We start from the raw sequence: 17,692 nt of genomic DNA, 5'->3' as shown, positions 1-17,692 counted from the left end.
ATCAGCAAGGAGGCTCATGTCACAGGATCACAGGGTATTGCAGGGGGAGGGAGGAGAGTAAGGTATGAGAAGGCTGGAAAGGTAGGAAGGGGGCAGGTTATCAAGGGGTTTAAAAGCTAAAGAAAGTATGATCCTGGAGGCACTTGGGTGTATTGGAATGGGGTGGGGGGGTGATATTGTCAAACCAGTGCTTAAGGAAGAAGAGTTTGACAGCTGAGTGGAGGATAGACTGGAGTGGGGAGAGAGGTGGGCAAGGGTCACTCTCCTTGAAGCCATCCTGGGAGTTAGGAAGTAAAAGTGTTACTATTGGGGCAGCTAGGTGGCGCAGTGGATAGAGCACTGGCCCTGGATTCAGGAGGACCTGAGTTCAAATTTGGTCTCAGACACTTCATAGCTGTGTGACCCTGGGCAAGTCACTTAACCCTCATTGCCCTGCCCCCCCCCCAAAAGAAAGTGTTATCCTAATTTTACTAATGAGGAAACTGAGGTCTGCATTCCTGGCACCTAGTAATTACTTAATAAAGGCCTGTTGATTTGTTGACTTGAAATGACGGTCCAGGATTACACACTAGTAAGAGTCAGAGCCTGAGGTCTAGACCAGAATTCTTTCCAAAACACCATGCTGACTCTTACCTGTGTGCCGTCAACCACTTCAGCTATCCATCTGACCATGAACTGGCTAGGTTTATTTTTATTTGTAGATTTGTTTATCTGTAGCAATTTTGATTTTACACATATCGACAACATTTACTCTGTAGCCTTCACTCACTTTGTAGTCCTCTCAGGTGCTCCATTGTGTCTTATTCATGCTTTGCCCTCTTTTCCTCCTCAAGTTTCTTGCCCTCTTCCTGTTTTCTCAGTCTGACACTCAACCATCTTAATTCTGTTTTTGTTGGCACTCAATTCTGTCTACTTATTTTGTACACAGAGCAGTACTTTGAAGCACACTCAACCAGCTCCCCTTCTCCATGGAAAGTTTCAGCGAAGTCAGACATTGAATTACTGTGAGAAAACAAAAGAAAAGCAGATCCAAACAACAACCAAAAGCCAATTTCAGGGATGAGTGAGCAGGGTAGGATGGGAGAACTGGACAGTGTTACAGCTTTTTCTGAGTCAAGCAAGCCCTCACAATTAAGGCTCATAAGTGATTTTCTCTGGGACTCAGATGTTGAGTTGTTTTAGCCAGACTCTTCATGACCCCAGGAGTTTTCTTGGCAAGGATACTGGAGTAGTTTGCTATTTCCTTCTCCATCTCATTTTACAGATGAGGAAACTGAGGTAAATGGGGTTAAATGACTTGTCCAGGATCACACAGCTGGTAAGTGTCTGAGGTCAGATTGAACTCAGGAAGATGAATCTTACTGACTCCAAGCCCAGCACTCACTCTATCTAGTGTGCCACCTAGCTGCCTTGGACTCAGATGTAACTTCATCCAAATATAAACAAAACTTGGCTTTGGCAGGAAGTTTGACATTGTAGTGGAGAGAGTATGGTGCTTAGAGCCAGTAAGAACTGAGATCAAATCCTACCTCAGGTACTTAGTAGATATGTGATCCTGGACAAGTCACTTAACCTCTATATGCCTCAGTTTCTTCATCTGTAATATAAGGGTGATAATAGCACCTGCCCTGCAGGTTTTTTGTTATAATATCCATTCATCCATCTGTCTTTCTGTCCTTCTGTCTGTCTCTAGGTAATGCTTTGTGAACTTTAAGGCACTGTATAAATTTAGCTATTATTAAAAGATGCATAGTTGAAAGAATCTGGATGCGAATTCAAAGATCTTGGTTCAAACCATACCTTTGACCTACTGTGTATCACCAGATGCAATTCAGTTAACCTTTCTGACCCTTATTATCTTCATCTGTGAAAAACCAGTGATAATAAGGACAATAGTAGCCATTTTACAGTGAGGATCAAATAACAAGACAATGAGAATCAAATAATATAATGTTGTAAACCATTTGTGAATGTTAAAGGGCAATCAGAATGTTCTTAGTATCATTACCACGATAGAGAAGCAATGTGGAAACATAGCTAGAAGTCTAGCCTTTGAGTCAGGAAGACCTGAATTTAGATTCTGCCTTTGACATGAGCAACTACTTTTGGTTAAGTCAAGTAGACCATGTGTCAGTGCCCCAGGGCCCCTCTCTAACTTGTACAAGAAGTGTTGATCTGCATCTCTGGAAGTAGTTTTCATACCTGGAATCCCCACTCCCCCCCAAGAAAAATCACAAGTCTACACTCCTACCCATGATCATTATAAACACATTCAAATATAAATATTAAATATTTATTTAGTAAATTTAGTAAGAATTTATTTAGTAACTATTTCTTTTCATTCACATTGGCCATTTTGGATTATCTACAACTCTGTTTTTTTTCCTACTACTTCAAATAATCAAAGGGTATTTTTTAGGAGAAAAAAAATCTTAGTATATTGTTGAACAATTGCATAAAGTGTTGGAGTCAGCTCTTGCCTGGTTAACCAAAAGTAATTGAACTTCTCACATGCATTCAGGGAAGAAACCCCATACACTTGTCCTGGAGAAGTAGCCAAAGACAAGCCCATTGTGATATCTGGGGAGAGTTGGCAAGCAACCTACCTATCTCAGAAAAAGAATAAGAGAAAACACTGTCCCGAGCTTATCTAATATAATAGCTACTCTTCTGTCAGAACATCTATAATTGTTCTTGGAATAGTTGTTCCCCAGAAAAGTTTTCCTTCAGAAACTCCTCCCAACAATCATTCCTTTTTCCCTTAAATTTCTCTTTCCCTCCTCCCGAGCAACCCCTTTCCAAACCGCTGGGTCTCTAGCCACACCCTCCTACCTACATTCACAGAGGCTCTTGTATAAGCCAACTAACACAAACACACCTATGTTGCAAAACGTTCCCATTTGTGAAAGTTACTGTGTTTTCTTTTTATAAATATCAATTTTATGATGTGGTGTCTAGCCCCAGGGCAGTGACTGAGGGATCTCTTTAAGGAAGTGAGGTTCATTTCAGGACCTATATTAATATTGTTCTGTCAACATGTCTAAATTAAATTCATTTCCATTCTCTGAAAATTTCCTCAAATTTTTAAGCCTTGGTTACAGAACACATAGAGCGGATGGTAATATCCACCTTCAGTGAGAACAAACTGAAAGAAATGGGTTTACAGTATAATATGAGAGGAAGTGCTATATAAATGGATGGAAAGCTAGCAGGACTGTAATCAAGGGACACCTCGGGACCATACTGGTTGTCACTTAACTTCTCAGTGCTCTAGTCAACTCTCTAAGATCATAAATTACAAAGAAGGTACCAGGCTGTTTTTGGTAGAGGGACTTTTCTCATTCAGGAGTTCAGAATGGAGACTAATGGAGTACTAATGGAATTATGAGTCTAGACTATCAAATATTTATTACAATTATTACAAATTACAAATAATAATACATAATAATGTAATACATAATAATATAATACAATTACAAATATTTATCAAGTACTGGCTATGTGCTAGGCACTGTGTTAAGTGCTGGAAAAACAAGAAAGTAAAAATATATATATATATAGTCCCTAAATTCAAGGAGCTCACACAGTCTAATGGCATAGAATCTAAAAATATGCCAATCTAAATCTATATTTAGATTAAATATGAAGGAGAATTTCAATACTGTGAAGGTTCAGTATTGACTGTATCACCAGGGTGATCTCTAGCAGTCTTTTTTTGGGGGGGGGGCAATGAGGGTTAAGTGACTTGCCCAGGGTCACACAGCTAGTAAGTGTCAAGTGTTGGAGGCTGGATTTGAACTTAGGTACTCCTAAATCCAAGACTAGTGCTCCATCCACTGTGCCACCTAGCTGCCCCCTCTAGCAGTCTTTAAAAGATAGATTCTCAACTGTTGGGGATAGCTTACCCATCTTACTGCACAATGAAAATACAAGGAATTAGAATAACCCTTTGTGGGTGTTTTTAATAGTAAGCATATCACCTTATATATAGACAATGATTCTTTTTGGGGTAGCACAGAGAATAGGGATTTTTTCTCCTAAAAAAACAAAATCACCTTTTCATTACTTGAGCTAGTAGGAAGAAACAGAGTTGTGTAGATGATCTAAAATGGCCAATGTGAAAGAAAACAAGACTTACCTTTGAATGTGTTTATAATGATGATGGAGTAGGAATGTAGGCAGGTGATTTTTTTCAGGGTGCGGAATTCCAGGCATGAAACATACAGATAAGATATGTACAGAATAAATTGGGGATAATGTCAGAGGGAAGACTCTAACATCAGAGAAAACCAGGAGAAGCTTCATGCAGATCTGACAAGAGGAGAAGATGATTGGGGGCTTGGTCTAGTGAACAGAGGTCATGTCTTAGAGTCAGGACAGCTGGGTTCAAGGACTGGCTCTGTCAGTTACTATGTGACCTTGGCCTAGAGCAGGACTTCTTAAACTTTTTCCACTTGTGACCCCTTTTTGCCCCAGTCATTCTTCAGTGACCACAGGTATATAGGTATACAAAATAGGTATATATAACCTTTTTATTGTTGCCAAATTTTCATGACCTCCACATTCAGTTAGGTGAGTCCATATGGGGCTGTGACCCACAGTTTAAGAAACTTTGGCCTAGAGGTTTCATGGTGAAGTAGCTGGAGGGCCAGTTGGTGTCAGGAAGACCTTTCTCTAAGGTCTTTCTCTAACACGGTCTACCTGTGTCAACATGAGCAAATCGTTTAAGCTTCCACTGCTCCCAGGCAAGTGTAAAATTATAAATTGAGGAGAAATTGTTGATCTTTGTCTGTGGAGGGATTCTGGGCATTTGCACACCAGATGTTTCTGATGCTTATGAAATCATAGTTATGAACATGAGGTATTTAGATAAATATGAGATAATCTCTGTACTGTAAAGCTTCAGCACTGACTAGTACACCCGTGATCTTTAAAATAGTGTAGATTCTCAACTGTTGGGAATAGTTTACTCGTCCTATTGCCCAAAGATAACACAAGAGATTAGAATAGGTCTTTATGGATGTTTTTAATAGTAGTCAGATCACCTTATATATATGGATAATGATTCTTTTGGGGGTAGCACTAAGAATAGAGTTCTCAGACCTTTACTAACTGTGTGTCTGTCTGCCTTAGTTTCTTCATTTGTAAAGTAGGAAATAATAATTTCATCTACCTTCTAAAGTTTTTGTGAGGATAAAATGAAATAATATTTCATTTGTAAAGTACTTTGCAAACCTACAGTGATATATAAATGCTAGCTATTATTATAGTTTTTCTTAAGTATTTTTATTACATCATATAATTCCATAGATATTCATAGAAGGTATCTTAGAAGTTATATATTCCAACCTTCTTATTTTATAGATGGGAAAGCTTAGGCCAAGTGAACTAAGGTGACTGGCCTAAAATCTTTCCCATTTTGTTTGGGTTTTACAACATTCTTTTTAAAAATAATATTTTATTCCCCCCAATTACATGGTATTTTTTTGTTTTGTTTTTTTGGTGGAGAAATGAGGGTTAAATGACTTGCCCAGAGTCACACAGCTAGTAAGTGTCAAATGTCTGAGACCAGATTTGAACTCAGGTCCTTCTGAATCCAGGGCCAGTGCTTTATCCACTGTGCCACCTAGCTGCCCCTCCCCTAATTACATGTTAAAACAATTTTTAAGCATTAAAAAAAGGTTTGAGTTCCAAATTATATCCTTCTCTCCCCTTCCCCTTCTCTTAGATGGGAAGCAATTCAATATAGTTCATACATGTACAATCATGTAAAACATTTACATATTAGTCATTTTTTACAGAAGACTCAAATAAAAAAGAAAGGAAGAAAGAAAAGAAAAGAGAAAGAAGGAAGGAAGGAAGGAAGGAAGGAAGGAAGGAAGGAAGGAAGGAAGGAAGGAAGGAAGGAAGGAAGGAAGAAAGAAAGAAAGAGCATGCTTCAGTCTATATTTAGATAACATCAGTCCTTTCTCTGGAGGGAGATAATATGCTTCATCATTAGTCCTTTGGGAATATATTGGATTATTGTATTGGTGAGAGTAGCTAAATCATTCACAGTTCTTCAGCATATAATATTGCTGTTACTGTGTTCAATGTTCTACTGGTTCTACTCACTTCACTTTGCATCAGTCCATATTAGTTGTCTATTGTTCCTATTTTTGTAGATAAGGGCATTAGCGTTCAGAGAGGGATTCAGCAGACATGGGAATTCAATGACTCATTCAAGATCACTCAAACATGTTGCAATAGCATCAGGACTCAAACTCCACTTCAGTTCATGAATAAGTGAATCTGGGCCCCTGGGCTCCTTCCATTAATTCTCTTTTACTTCCTCTTTTAATTGACTGTTTAAAACAATAATGGGATACAGCAGGGGGGTGGGGAGTGGTAAGTTACTTTTGTTCTTTATTATGTGTTTTGCATACTAGAGACTGACCTTTACAATAATTTCTCTTGGTTTTAGTGAAACTCGTGCAGATGATGAAGAAGACTTGTATGACTGTGTTTATGGAGAAGATGAAGGGGGAGAAGTCTATGAGGACCTGATGAAGGCTGAAGAAGCCCAGCAGCCAGTATGTTTTTGCTATTTTCCTCTTAAGTTACTTTATAAGGATGCTGATTAGTAAGTATATTTGTCATTAGGACTAACTTCCTTTGACTTACTCTTTTTATTCATCCATTAGTACTTACAAGAAACATTTTTGAACCCCTACTATGTGCAAAACACTGGAAACGTATGGAACAAATCAAGGTTGTTACATTTGGAACCATAACAACCACAAAATTTTGAATCTAGAGGGAACCTTCCAGATTATTTAATCTATTCCTTTTCTTTTATAGCGGAAATGAGGGGCCCAGAGAGATAAAGTGCCTTAAAGTGTGGGTCAAGTGTTGTTTTGGTTTTTTTTTGAGGCAATTGGGGTTAAGTGACTTACCCAGGGTCACACAGCTAGTAAGTGTCAAGGGTTTGAGGCAGGATGTGAACTCAGGTCCTCCTGAATCCAGGGCCGGTGCTCTATCCACTGTGCCACCTAGCTCCCCCCAGGTCAAGTGTTTTGAAAACCTTATGTAATGCAGAAATATTTACTCCAAAAGGTATAATAGCAAATATACAAATTCCTCCCTTTAACACATGAGAGGAATAGTTCTCATCTCTCTTTGCACTTCAGTCTCTGGAGAGGGGAAGAGATTAGTTTCATAGTTTAACTCAGTTCCCATAGTGCACTGTCCCAGTTCCAAGTGCCAAACCTTCCTCAGGCTCAAGCCGAGGTAACCCTGGGCTTCCATGCCAGGCTAGCTGGTTGTACCATTCTGTCTGCAATCAAGACTCTAAGGTTACCATGGCTCAAATCATAGGTCTGGTCCCTTAGTACCTGAAACTTAGGATAAACTAAACAGAACAGAAACAACCACCACTAGACCCATTTCTCTGAAGTAGGGTAAAAGAAGCAACTCCTTTGCCTTTCACCAACTTTTATTCATGGCATACATGTGGGGTATAGCAGATAAGACAGATAGAACACAGCTGAAAGATGGTGGAAAGGAGAGTAAATGGCTCAGTCTTACTACTTTTAAAGACTCAAGCAGCTAATTAAAGGAGGTTACCCCACCCATGTGGTAGAAGATGGAGAAGATCCCATGTTAGGCAAACTGGGCATGGGAATTTCCATGTTAGAATTGGGGATGTCCAGAGAAGTCTGGGGATACATTTCCCCCTGTTTGAAATTGCAAATAGGAAGGGGTGCATTTTTTTTCCATTTTTTTCATAGTCCTTGTTCCAAGTTCAGAAAAACTCTCTGATTTCTGAGAAGACATAATAAATGTCCACTCACTTGCTTCCCCAGTGCCATTACAGTAAAATCTCAAATGTTATATGTAATCCTACATTTGCAGATGAAAATCAATTCTCTCCAAATACAAAGTTTTGCAGATTCAGAGACCAAGGAACAAGTCCCAAACGCCCCCAAATAAATCAACAAAATAAGAAGCATTTTTACAAAGTTTACCAAATATATCTGCTTGCTTAGGCTTATTAGTCTTTTAGGTTCTTTCTCAACCCAGAAGCAGAAGAAAGAACAAAGACAAAGAAACCGGGTCCATGATGAACTTTCCAAGCTACATGGAATTCTTGCCGCAGGGATTTGGGACCTGAGGTCAACTTGCCATTGACCTTTCTCAAATGAAAAACAAAACAAAACACAACACCTGTCCTGGGTAGAACTCTTTCAATGATTCCCTCTCTACACAAAAAGTGTCCCTTTCTACACAAGGCACACTGACATTCTCTAGGGGTCTGTCTAGTAGGCAATTCCCTCTGAGTCCCTTATCACAAAGGGACCCTTCATAAATCTCCCCATGCATCCCACCCCCACAAGTTGGTTCAGGGATGAAGCAAAGCATTTTGGCTACTTGTGGATTTGGGACACAAGCATTCTTACCCCAAGAAGTTGTTGGGCATTTTGCTTTCAGAAAAGGCAAGCAGTCTAGGTCTGCTTAAATGCAAAAAAGAATAATCTGAACATTTCTATGCGATAGGAGCAACCTAGCGATTCCTAATTTCTCAAGGCAAACTAAATACTAGCACTTATACAGTATTTCAATAATATAGAACATATCACTATACCAATCCATACGCAGAATTCAATAATACAAAAAGAATCAGTATTTAAACCGACAAACAATCTAATAAAAAGTTTGGAAAATTATACCAAAGGAATTGACTTGGGAGGGAATACTTCATAGGAAAAAAAAATCCACATTGCATTTGTGATCTTTAAAAAAGTTGCAGGGGCAGCTAGGTGGCACAGTGGATAAAACACCGGCCCTGGATTCAGGAGGACCTGAGTTCAAATCTGGCCTCAGACACCTGACCCTTACTAGCTGTCTAGCTATTTGACCCTGGGCAAGTCACTTAACCCTCATTGCCCTGCAAAAAAAAAAGAAAAGAAAAGAAAAAGAAAAAAGAAAAAAAAAGTTGCCAAATTTCTTTAGAATCTCTCAGTCTAAGATTATCAAAAATAAAAAAGTCAAAAGTCGTGTGCAGAGAATCTGTTGTTATTGTTGTTTAGTCATTGAATTGTATCTGACTGTTCGTGACCCTTTATAGGGTTTCTTGGCAAAGATATTGGAGTGGTTTGCCGTGTCCTTTTCCAGTGGATTAAGGCAAACAAAGGTTAACTGACTTGCCTAGGGTCACACAGCTAGTGAGTGTCAGGCTGGATTTGAACTCAGGTGCTCCTGACTCTAGGCCTGGTGCTCTAGCCACTGAGCCACCTAGCTGCCTCAATCTGGCTATGAGTCCCTGCAAAATCAAAGGGCCTGATTTTATCCCAGACAAGGCTCCACATGTACCACAGGGCCATTTTTTACAAAGGAATTTTTACCACAGGAAGCAGAATAACAAATATACAAACTTCTCTTCCCCAATATAAGGTAGGAATAATCCCTCTCCCTCTTTATACCACCCCATTCTCTGGGGAGGGAAAGAAGGTTGGGTTCATAGCCCAGAGAGGGCAGTCAGTCCCATTTCCAAGTACAGAAACCCTCACGCATGTAACAGACTCCAATGTTGGGCAAACTGGGCATGTGCAAAAGGTCATGGGCATTTCCATGTTAGAATTGGGCATGCCCAGAGAACTTGATATTCCACTTAAAATGCATTATCTTCCCTCTGATCCAGGTAAGTTAAGGTATTAAGCACCTACTATGTGCTAACCATTGTACTAAGTGTTTTAGAAAGATTATTTCATTTGATTTTCACAACTCTGAAGTAGATACTATTATGACATCTATTTTATAGCCAAGGAAACTGAAGCAAAATAGAGTTAAGTGATTTGCCCAGGGTTACACAGCTAAGTGTCTCTAGGCCCAGTGATCTACCCACTGCATCCAGAATACAGTTGATCAGGGGCAGCTTGGTGGCACAGTGGATAGAACACTGGCCCTGGAGTCAGGAGGACCTGAGTTCAAATCCAGCCTCAGACACTTGACACTTACTACCTGTGTGACCTTGGGCAAGTCACTTAACCTCAATTGCCTCACAAAACAAATGAACAGAATACAGGTGATCTATCCATGCCTGCTCATTCCATGTGATTCTTGTTCCTTGTCTTACCCTCAGTTTTCCATAGGGCTCACTTCTTGACATCACAAGGATATGAGTGGAGCCCATGGGCTGTCTACTTGTTATCCCTTGCTCTGTCCAAATGGCTGTCCATTTTCCTTTTTGCTCATGCATTTCTCTGATGGCCTCCTTTACTCTGATTCTTTTTCAAGATTCTTGCTCTCTTCAGTGCTCTTTAGGTGATACTTTAGTTATTCAGAATTCATAGTGTCCTTTACCTCTCAAAGAGATGCCCGCAAACAAACAAAAAACTTGTCAATGTAGGTTCACAAAACTGTTATGGTGCTCAATTCAACTTTTATGATCTATCCATTTTCCTAAAAACGATGAGAGCCATTCCAGCATAGAATCATTAAATTGAAGTGTTTGAGAATTCTTAGTGTCTTGCTACTAGTCTCTTTCTTTCTCTGTCTTTTTTTGATGATGTTTCACAGTCCAGTTCACATCTATTCAGTTTTTTAATGAATCCTTTTGAATAGGCTCTCTCTTGAATAAATGTTAGTAAACAGAATGACAATTTTTTCTCAATATGTATTCAATATACCATGTAACTCAGAATAAGCTTCAACATATCATTAATTTCAAACCTAATTGTTTTTAGTGGCTCAGTCTTCCTTAGAAACTATTATTTAAGCCCTTTCTCCTCATTAAGGCAATTTTCTTCTATTATTCTGCTTTTGCTTCTATTTTAGACTATTTCATCCTAAATCATGCTAAGAATTTTTTAAAAGCTCCCCAAAAGAGGTTCATCATTACCATTTATTTCAGACAATCATCACTAATTTAAATATTCATTCACTAGATACTTACCAAGCATCCATGGGAATGCAAAGTTAAATAAGACACAGTTCCTATCCTTTATGAGCATTTGGTTCAGAGGAGGCTACAAGATCTATTCACACATAAATGATCTAGCTTACTCTCTTCCTCCCATTCATTTCTGGAAAAAGTTTATGCTTACTTGCTTTGCCCATTGAAGATATATGCATAGATGAATTAATTCAATGGGATATATCCATCTCAATTTAAATCACAGTGTGGGCATTATGGATTTGTAATTGACTTGCTTTTTCCTAAGTAGATTACGAGATTGATCTCTTTTGAATGACCCCGGGTCCCATTGAGTAGGCTACAAGTTCTTCTATGGATTCACACAACCCTCACATCTTGCCCACCATCAGGAACAACTGGAAAACCTTAGCATCTATAGGGAATCTCTCAGTGATCATAGAAACTTTGAAGTACCGAAATTTCATAAAAGAGGTACAAAAAGGGACTACAACTTCAGATGAGGAATCAAAAAAGTCTTGGAGAGGGTAGAAATTGAATGTTCAAGGGTAAGCGTGGCTGAGGAGAGCATTGCTGGCATAATGGTATGAGCAAAAGTGAGGTAATATGAAAGCTATAGACTTGATAGGGGCAGCTAGGTAGTGTAGCAGATAGAATCCTGGGGTCAGGAAGAAACATCTTTGTAAGTTCAAATCTGGCCTCAGACACATACTGACTGTTTGAGTTACTCCACCCTTTTTGCCTCAGTTTCCTCATCTGTAAAATGATCTGTAGAAGGAAATAGCAAACCATTCCAGTATATTTTGCCAAGAAAACCCAAAATGGAGTCATGAATAATCCAACAATGACTGAAACTACTCAAAAACAACAGACTTATTTAGGGAATGACAAATAGTCCATTTTAGCTGGACATTAGATAGGGAGGTATAAGAGCAAGTACTCTAACATAAGACTGAAAAGAGTGGTTAGTTAAAACTGTATTGTGACTACCTTGAAACACCTCCCCCTCCTTCTTGCCCCATGTCATATTTTTATGACATATAACATATAACATATAAAACATTCGCATGGCTTAAGTGAACTCTTTGCTCTCCTTATATATTTTTGTTTTTTAGTGAGGCAATTGGGGTTAAGTGACTTGCCCAGGGTCACACAGCTAGTAAGTGTCAAGTGTCTGAGGTCGGATTTGAACTCAGGTCCTCCTGACTCCAGGGCCGGTGCTCTATCCACTGCGCCACCTAGCTGCCCCTGCTCTCCTTATATTACTGAAAATTTGCCCTCCTGAGAAGGTTGCTCCAATGGCCCACCTTCCTCTCTTTCCAAGGGCAGGATTTAGTAATATGGAGCAGGGCAGTGTAAGTGATGCTCTAAGAAAGACATGGAAGAAGTTGGACGCCAAGATGGCAGTTCTCGAAAAAGTACGTGAAGTTGTCATTCTGTATGATTCCTCAGTATTGCTTTGGTTGGGATATGTAGAAGCAGTCTTCATGCATATAGAGAAGCATGCCTGAAAGAGGAAGTTGCTAATTGGTAGTGGTTGTGGATTTCCTAAAAAAAAATGTAAGAAAAGGAAGTTTTCTTAGAATCAGTTTCAAGGATTTGGAGCTAGAAGGGACTGCTTCATTTTATTTATTTATTATTATTATTATTATTTTTTTAGTGAGGCAATTGGGGTTAAGTGACTTGCCCAGGGTCACACAGCTAGTAAGTGTTAAGTGTCTGAGGCCAGATTTGAACTCAGGTACTCCTGAATCCAGGGCTGGTGCTTTATCCACTGCGCTATCTAGCTGCCCCAAGGGACTGCTTCATTTTACAGATGAGGACACTCAGGCCCAGGGAGGTTAGTGCTTGCCCAAGGTCACACAGATAGCAAGTGACAGATATAGGGGACAACTGGGTGGCACAATGGATAAAGCACCAGCCCTGGATTCAGGAGGACTTGAGCTCAAATCCTACCTGTGACACTTGACACTTACTAGCTCTGTGACCCTGGGCAAGTCACTTAACCCTCATTGCCCCACAAAAGCAAAACAAAAACAAAAAGCCAAAAACAAACAAACAAAAAAACCCAAATCCCAACAAGTTAAATCATATATTTACAGTCAGAAGGAGTCTTAAAGATCATCTTATTTCCTGAGATGTTTTACAGATATGAAAAACAGTAGGTACATAGAGATTAAATGACTTTCCCAATGCCATATAGGTAATAAATGGCAAAGCTGAGACTCAAGCCCTAGATGTCTGATTTAAAATCTTGCTTTTTTTATCTTCCCACCAGGCAGACTCTTTAATTTCAAATGAACGTATGTTCACCTTTATTCTCATTCCAATTTTTGCTATTAATAATGATATCACTCTTTCTATAGTCCTTTACAGTGTGTTGTTTCACATAACAGTCCCATGAGGTCTGGAGCATAATTATGCCCATTTTACAGATGAGAAAAACAAACTCAGAGAGATATATTTAGTACCCCCTTATGATCTAGTTAGTAAGTAGTGGAGTATTTTGGATCTAAGTCCAGTGCTTTTTCTACCACACTACCCTACTCTTTTACCTTTTCTTTTTTATTCTGTTTCAAAATTGAAAATCAATTTTCTAATGATACCCTACAGTTGGTATTTAATATCAACTACCTGTCATTTGTTTAGAATTGATACTTGGAGCACCTACCAATAACCATGCTTTTTCTTGATTCTAATACTGACTAGATCAGCGAGTTGTAGTGCATTCAATAATATTGTAGTTTTATTCATTTCTAATTGTAGAAGTGTCTGGAAAATGACATACGAAGCTGCTGCCTTGCAGAGATCAAACAGACAGAAGAGAAGTACACGGAAACATTGGAGTCAATAGAAAAAGTAAGTATTTAACATTTTTGTGGATGACAAAATTCTGGTGTTAATACTGTCGAAATAAATGCACATTATGTTTTTCATTTATCTAGTACTTTGCTTTGGAAAATTACAGAATACATTAGTTACGAAATATTTTTAAAATCTTATTTTCTCCCAGAGCTCAAACTAACAATTTTTGTAACCAAGAAGATTACAACCAGAGGCAGCTAGGTGGCACAGTGGATAGAGTGTTGGGACCTCCCCTCAGGAAGACCTAAGTTCAAATGAGACTTCAGATGCTTACTAGTTGTGTGACCATAGGCAGCTCACTAAACCTCTTCTTCAGTTTCCTTATCTGTAAAATGAGAATAACAATAACACCTATTTCACAGGGTTCTTGTGAGGATTAAATGAGATAATTGTAAAGCACTTAGTACAATGCCTGGCACACAGTAAGTGCTATGTAAATTTTAGCTAGTATACTACTACTACTACTACTACTACTGCTAGATGATAGGGTGTAAAGAGTGGGATAGAGCTAAGGAAAAAGCATGCCATAAAATAACTTCATATCTCAACTAATTATCCTTGCCAACTAGGTATTATACTATATTCCTTCTACTCCAAAAGAACTTTAGAGGCCATTGATGACTTCTAAATTTAGTGCACTGGTATGAAGCCCTGACCACTTTGTCCTAGTTATACATCTGTTTTAGTTTTCCTTTACCATCTTACTCATTTTGCCCTTTTAGTCATTATTTAGGGAAAGAATAAATGAATAAACATTAAATTATTATAGTCTATAACTATACATATATGTATATATATATTCACACACAATATACTGCCATATCTCATTTGTTAACTTCTCATGTGTGTGTATATATATATATATATATACATATACATACATACATACATATATACACATATATGTATACACATAAATATGCTCTGTCTTTTCAACTAGATTGTAAACTCCTAGAACGCAGGTACCATATATCATACTTTTGTAATCCCTGTGCTTATTGTTAGCACAGTATTGAAAACACAAATAGGTGTACAATACCTAATTGATGGATGGTTGATTAACTGAAAAAGGTACCATATGGATTAGAAAACAAGAATGTAACATAACTGTAACATTTGCATTTTCTCATTACAGTATTTCATGACACCACTGAAAAGATTTCTGACAGCTACAGAGTTTGATACTGTATTCATAAACATTCCTGTAAGTAAAGATTATGTGGCTTAAATTGAAGACATGGACAAGCTTTTAGAATGTCTTGAGAAACACATAAAATGTGTTACTTTGGGAAATAAGTTTATTTTCTTTAATGTCCTCACTTTGTCTTATTACACTTTATGCATTCCAGTTTGTATGTGCAGAATGTTTTTGAGAACAAAGATTTATGTTCTATATCATTCTCCAGAGAACTTCCATCATCCTAAGAACTTTCTAAGGAAATTGGTCCCTATTCTGTTTCTTGCCAAGGCAAGAAAGGTGGTACAGTGGATAGAACATAGGAAGACCTGAGCTCAAATCTAGCCTCAGCCACTCACTTTGTGTGGCTCTGGGCAAGTCACTTAACCCTATTTGCCTCAATTTCCTCATCTGTAAAACAAGAGGGATAACAATAGTATGTACCTTTCAGGGTTGTTGTAAGAATAAAATAAGATAAAGTTTCCAAACTGCTTTGCAAATCTTGAAGCACCTTATAAATATTAGCTATTATTATTGTTAAACATTTCATCCCTTTCTGTATTTACCTTATAGTTATAAGATGATTTCCTTAAAGTTTTTAAGGAAAAATTTTAGTCATTATTCAGGCAAAGAATAAATGAATAAACATAAATTCAGTTATTATAGTCTATACCATAGTAGACTTCAGTAAAATTTCCCTCCTCTCTTGGATGATGATAATTTTCTATTTTCTCTCTGTGAGATAAAAATTGGATATTAGATCATAAATCTACTCTACTTAACCTTTCCCTTAATTTATCTCCCAGACTAGTAAATGGAAGAAGCTTCTGGTTTTCTAGATAGACCTTTTATTGTATGGTAGTCACAAGGTGATGTTGATTAGAAGGATAGGAAAGTAGAAATACAATACAAATCGTCTTAAGTCTAGGCTTAGTCTATATTCTGTATAAAACTCACCAAAACCCAAGCCACCTTTGGGGCGAGAGACCGAGTCAAGCGCGTGCTGTTAACCAAGAGCCGGGCCGAGTCAAACTCCAGTCCGAGTCTGTCTGTGCAGCGCAGCCAGGAGACCAGCGGAGCAGGAAAAAAGCTCCCACTTATGTTCTCTCCTTGCCTTTTAAGCTCACACCCCGGAAGTCAAGTGCTCAGCAGGCAATCTGGCCTGCGTCGCAGGCGGACTGGTGTGCGTAGCTCATGCTGTTGGTCTCCTCCCCAAAAGGGTGGTCCTAAAAAAAACTGGCGTCTCTCCATTATGTAACCGACTGTTAAAACTTTTTACCACACCTCTTTTTCCTGAACGGAAGAATTCGGAAGATATCCTCCTGTTTAGAGGCATGTGTTCTATAACCATTGTAAAAGGAATATGGTCTAGGAGATAACTGGGCATGCCATTTTAGTAACATTTCTTACCCCATAGGGTTACTGCTGCTCTTTCATCATTCTCACCTTGCCTCAGACCAGCCTAATTTTCTTGCCCATTGTGTCCAGTGGATTTTCCCAGTGCCATTTTCTCTCCTGCCTCTTCTCTGCTTTGCCATGTCCATATTCAAACATTTGCCTTCAAATTCTGGATAGATCCCAAATACCTTATCATTTCATGTCTTATTTTAGCATTAAGAATGCCCAAGTGAATTTATTTAGAGGAGTGGTTGGATTTTCATATACTTTAACAAGGAAATAAAGGCAAACAGATGATTTACTAAAAATTAAGGAAGATGCTAATTGCAAAAGCCTCATAGTAAAACAGTTAGGGTGATTGACTTGAAGTCAGGAAGGCCTAGGTTTGAATCCTCCCATAGGCACTTAGTTGCTGTGTGCCTGAAAAGTTATCTTACCTTGGTTTCCTTATGTGCAAAATGGGGCAACAAATATCACCTACCTTGTTGCTGTGGGCAGCTTGGTGGCACAGTAGATAGAGTACTGGACCTGAAGTTAGGAATACTCATCTTCCTGAGTTCACATCTGGCCTCAGACACTTACTAGCTGTGTGACCCTGAGCAAGTCACTTCATTTTATTTGCCTCAGTTTCTCATCTATAAAATGAACTGGAGAAAGAAATGGCAAACTGCTCCAGTATCTTTACCAAGAAAACTTCAAATGGGGTTGTGAAAAGTCAGATATGACTGACATGACTGAACAACAAAAATAGAGTTGTGATAATCAAATGAGAAAGTGTATATTAAGCACTTTGAAAACCTGAAGTCCTACATGAATATGAGCTGTTATTATTACTTCATCCAAAAAACCCTTTATGTGTAAATTATGCTAACATATTATATTAACCCCCACCCCAATTCTTTCCCAGAGAGTCATCCCTTATAAAAAGGATGGAAAAAATAGGGATGTGTAAGAGGACAATTCAGTAAAATTAATGAATATATAGAAAAAGTCTGATATGTGTAGTGTTCTACACCTATAGAGCCCCTTCTTTATATAGAATCTGGTGAGGTCCTTCTGTTATCTATTCTTTGGTTTCAAGCTTGGTTATTATGATTTTGCAGTATTTGGTTGTGGTTATCTTGTTGTTCATTCCATTTTCCTTGTTGTAGCCATTTCATATATTGTTTTCCTAGTTCTGCTTACTTTACTGTGCCTCAGTTCATTTATGCCTTTCCATGCACACACATTGATTTTTCGCATAGTAGGCAGAAGTCCTCATGATGTCAGATTGCCTTCAGCATACAAAGAATAATGCTTGTCCTAGAAAGCTTGAGATGTGGAACCTCCTAGATTATAGC

General features: G+C 38.5%; 1 protein-coding gene across 1 annotated transcript in view; it reads left to right on the top strand.

Moving 5' to 3' along the window:
- Positions 1 to 17,692, top strand: part of VAV3 (vav guanine nucleotide exchange factor 3) — a 488,752-nt gene that overhangs the window by 222,855 nt on the left and 248,205 nt on the right. Inside the window, 3 exon segments of the mRNA XM_044004405.1 lie at positions 6,464 to 6,572; positions 13,679 to 13,771; positions 14,913 to 14,981. Coding sequence (XP_043860340.1) covers positions 6,464 to 6,572; positions 13,679 to 13,771; positions 14,913 to 14,981 — 271 coding nt within the window.

This window comes from Dromiciops gliroides, chromosome 4, assembly GCF_019393635.1.
Source record: "Dromiciops gliroides isolate mDroGli1 chromosome 4, mDroGli1.pri, whole genome shotgun sequence".
Taxonomy (NCBI): domain Eukaryota; kingdom Metazoa; phylum Chordata; class Mammalia; order Microbiotheria; family Microbiotheriidae; genus Dromiciops; species Dromiciops gliroides.
This window is presented reverse-complemented; position numbering and strand designations above follow the sequence as displayed.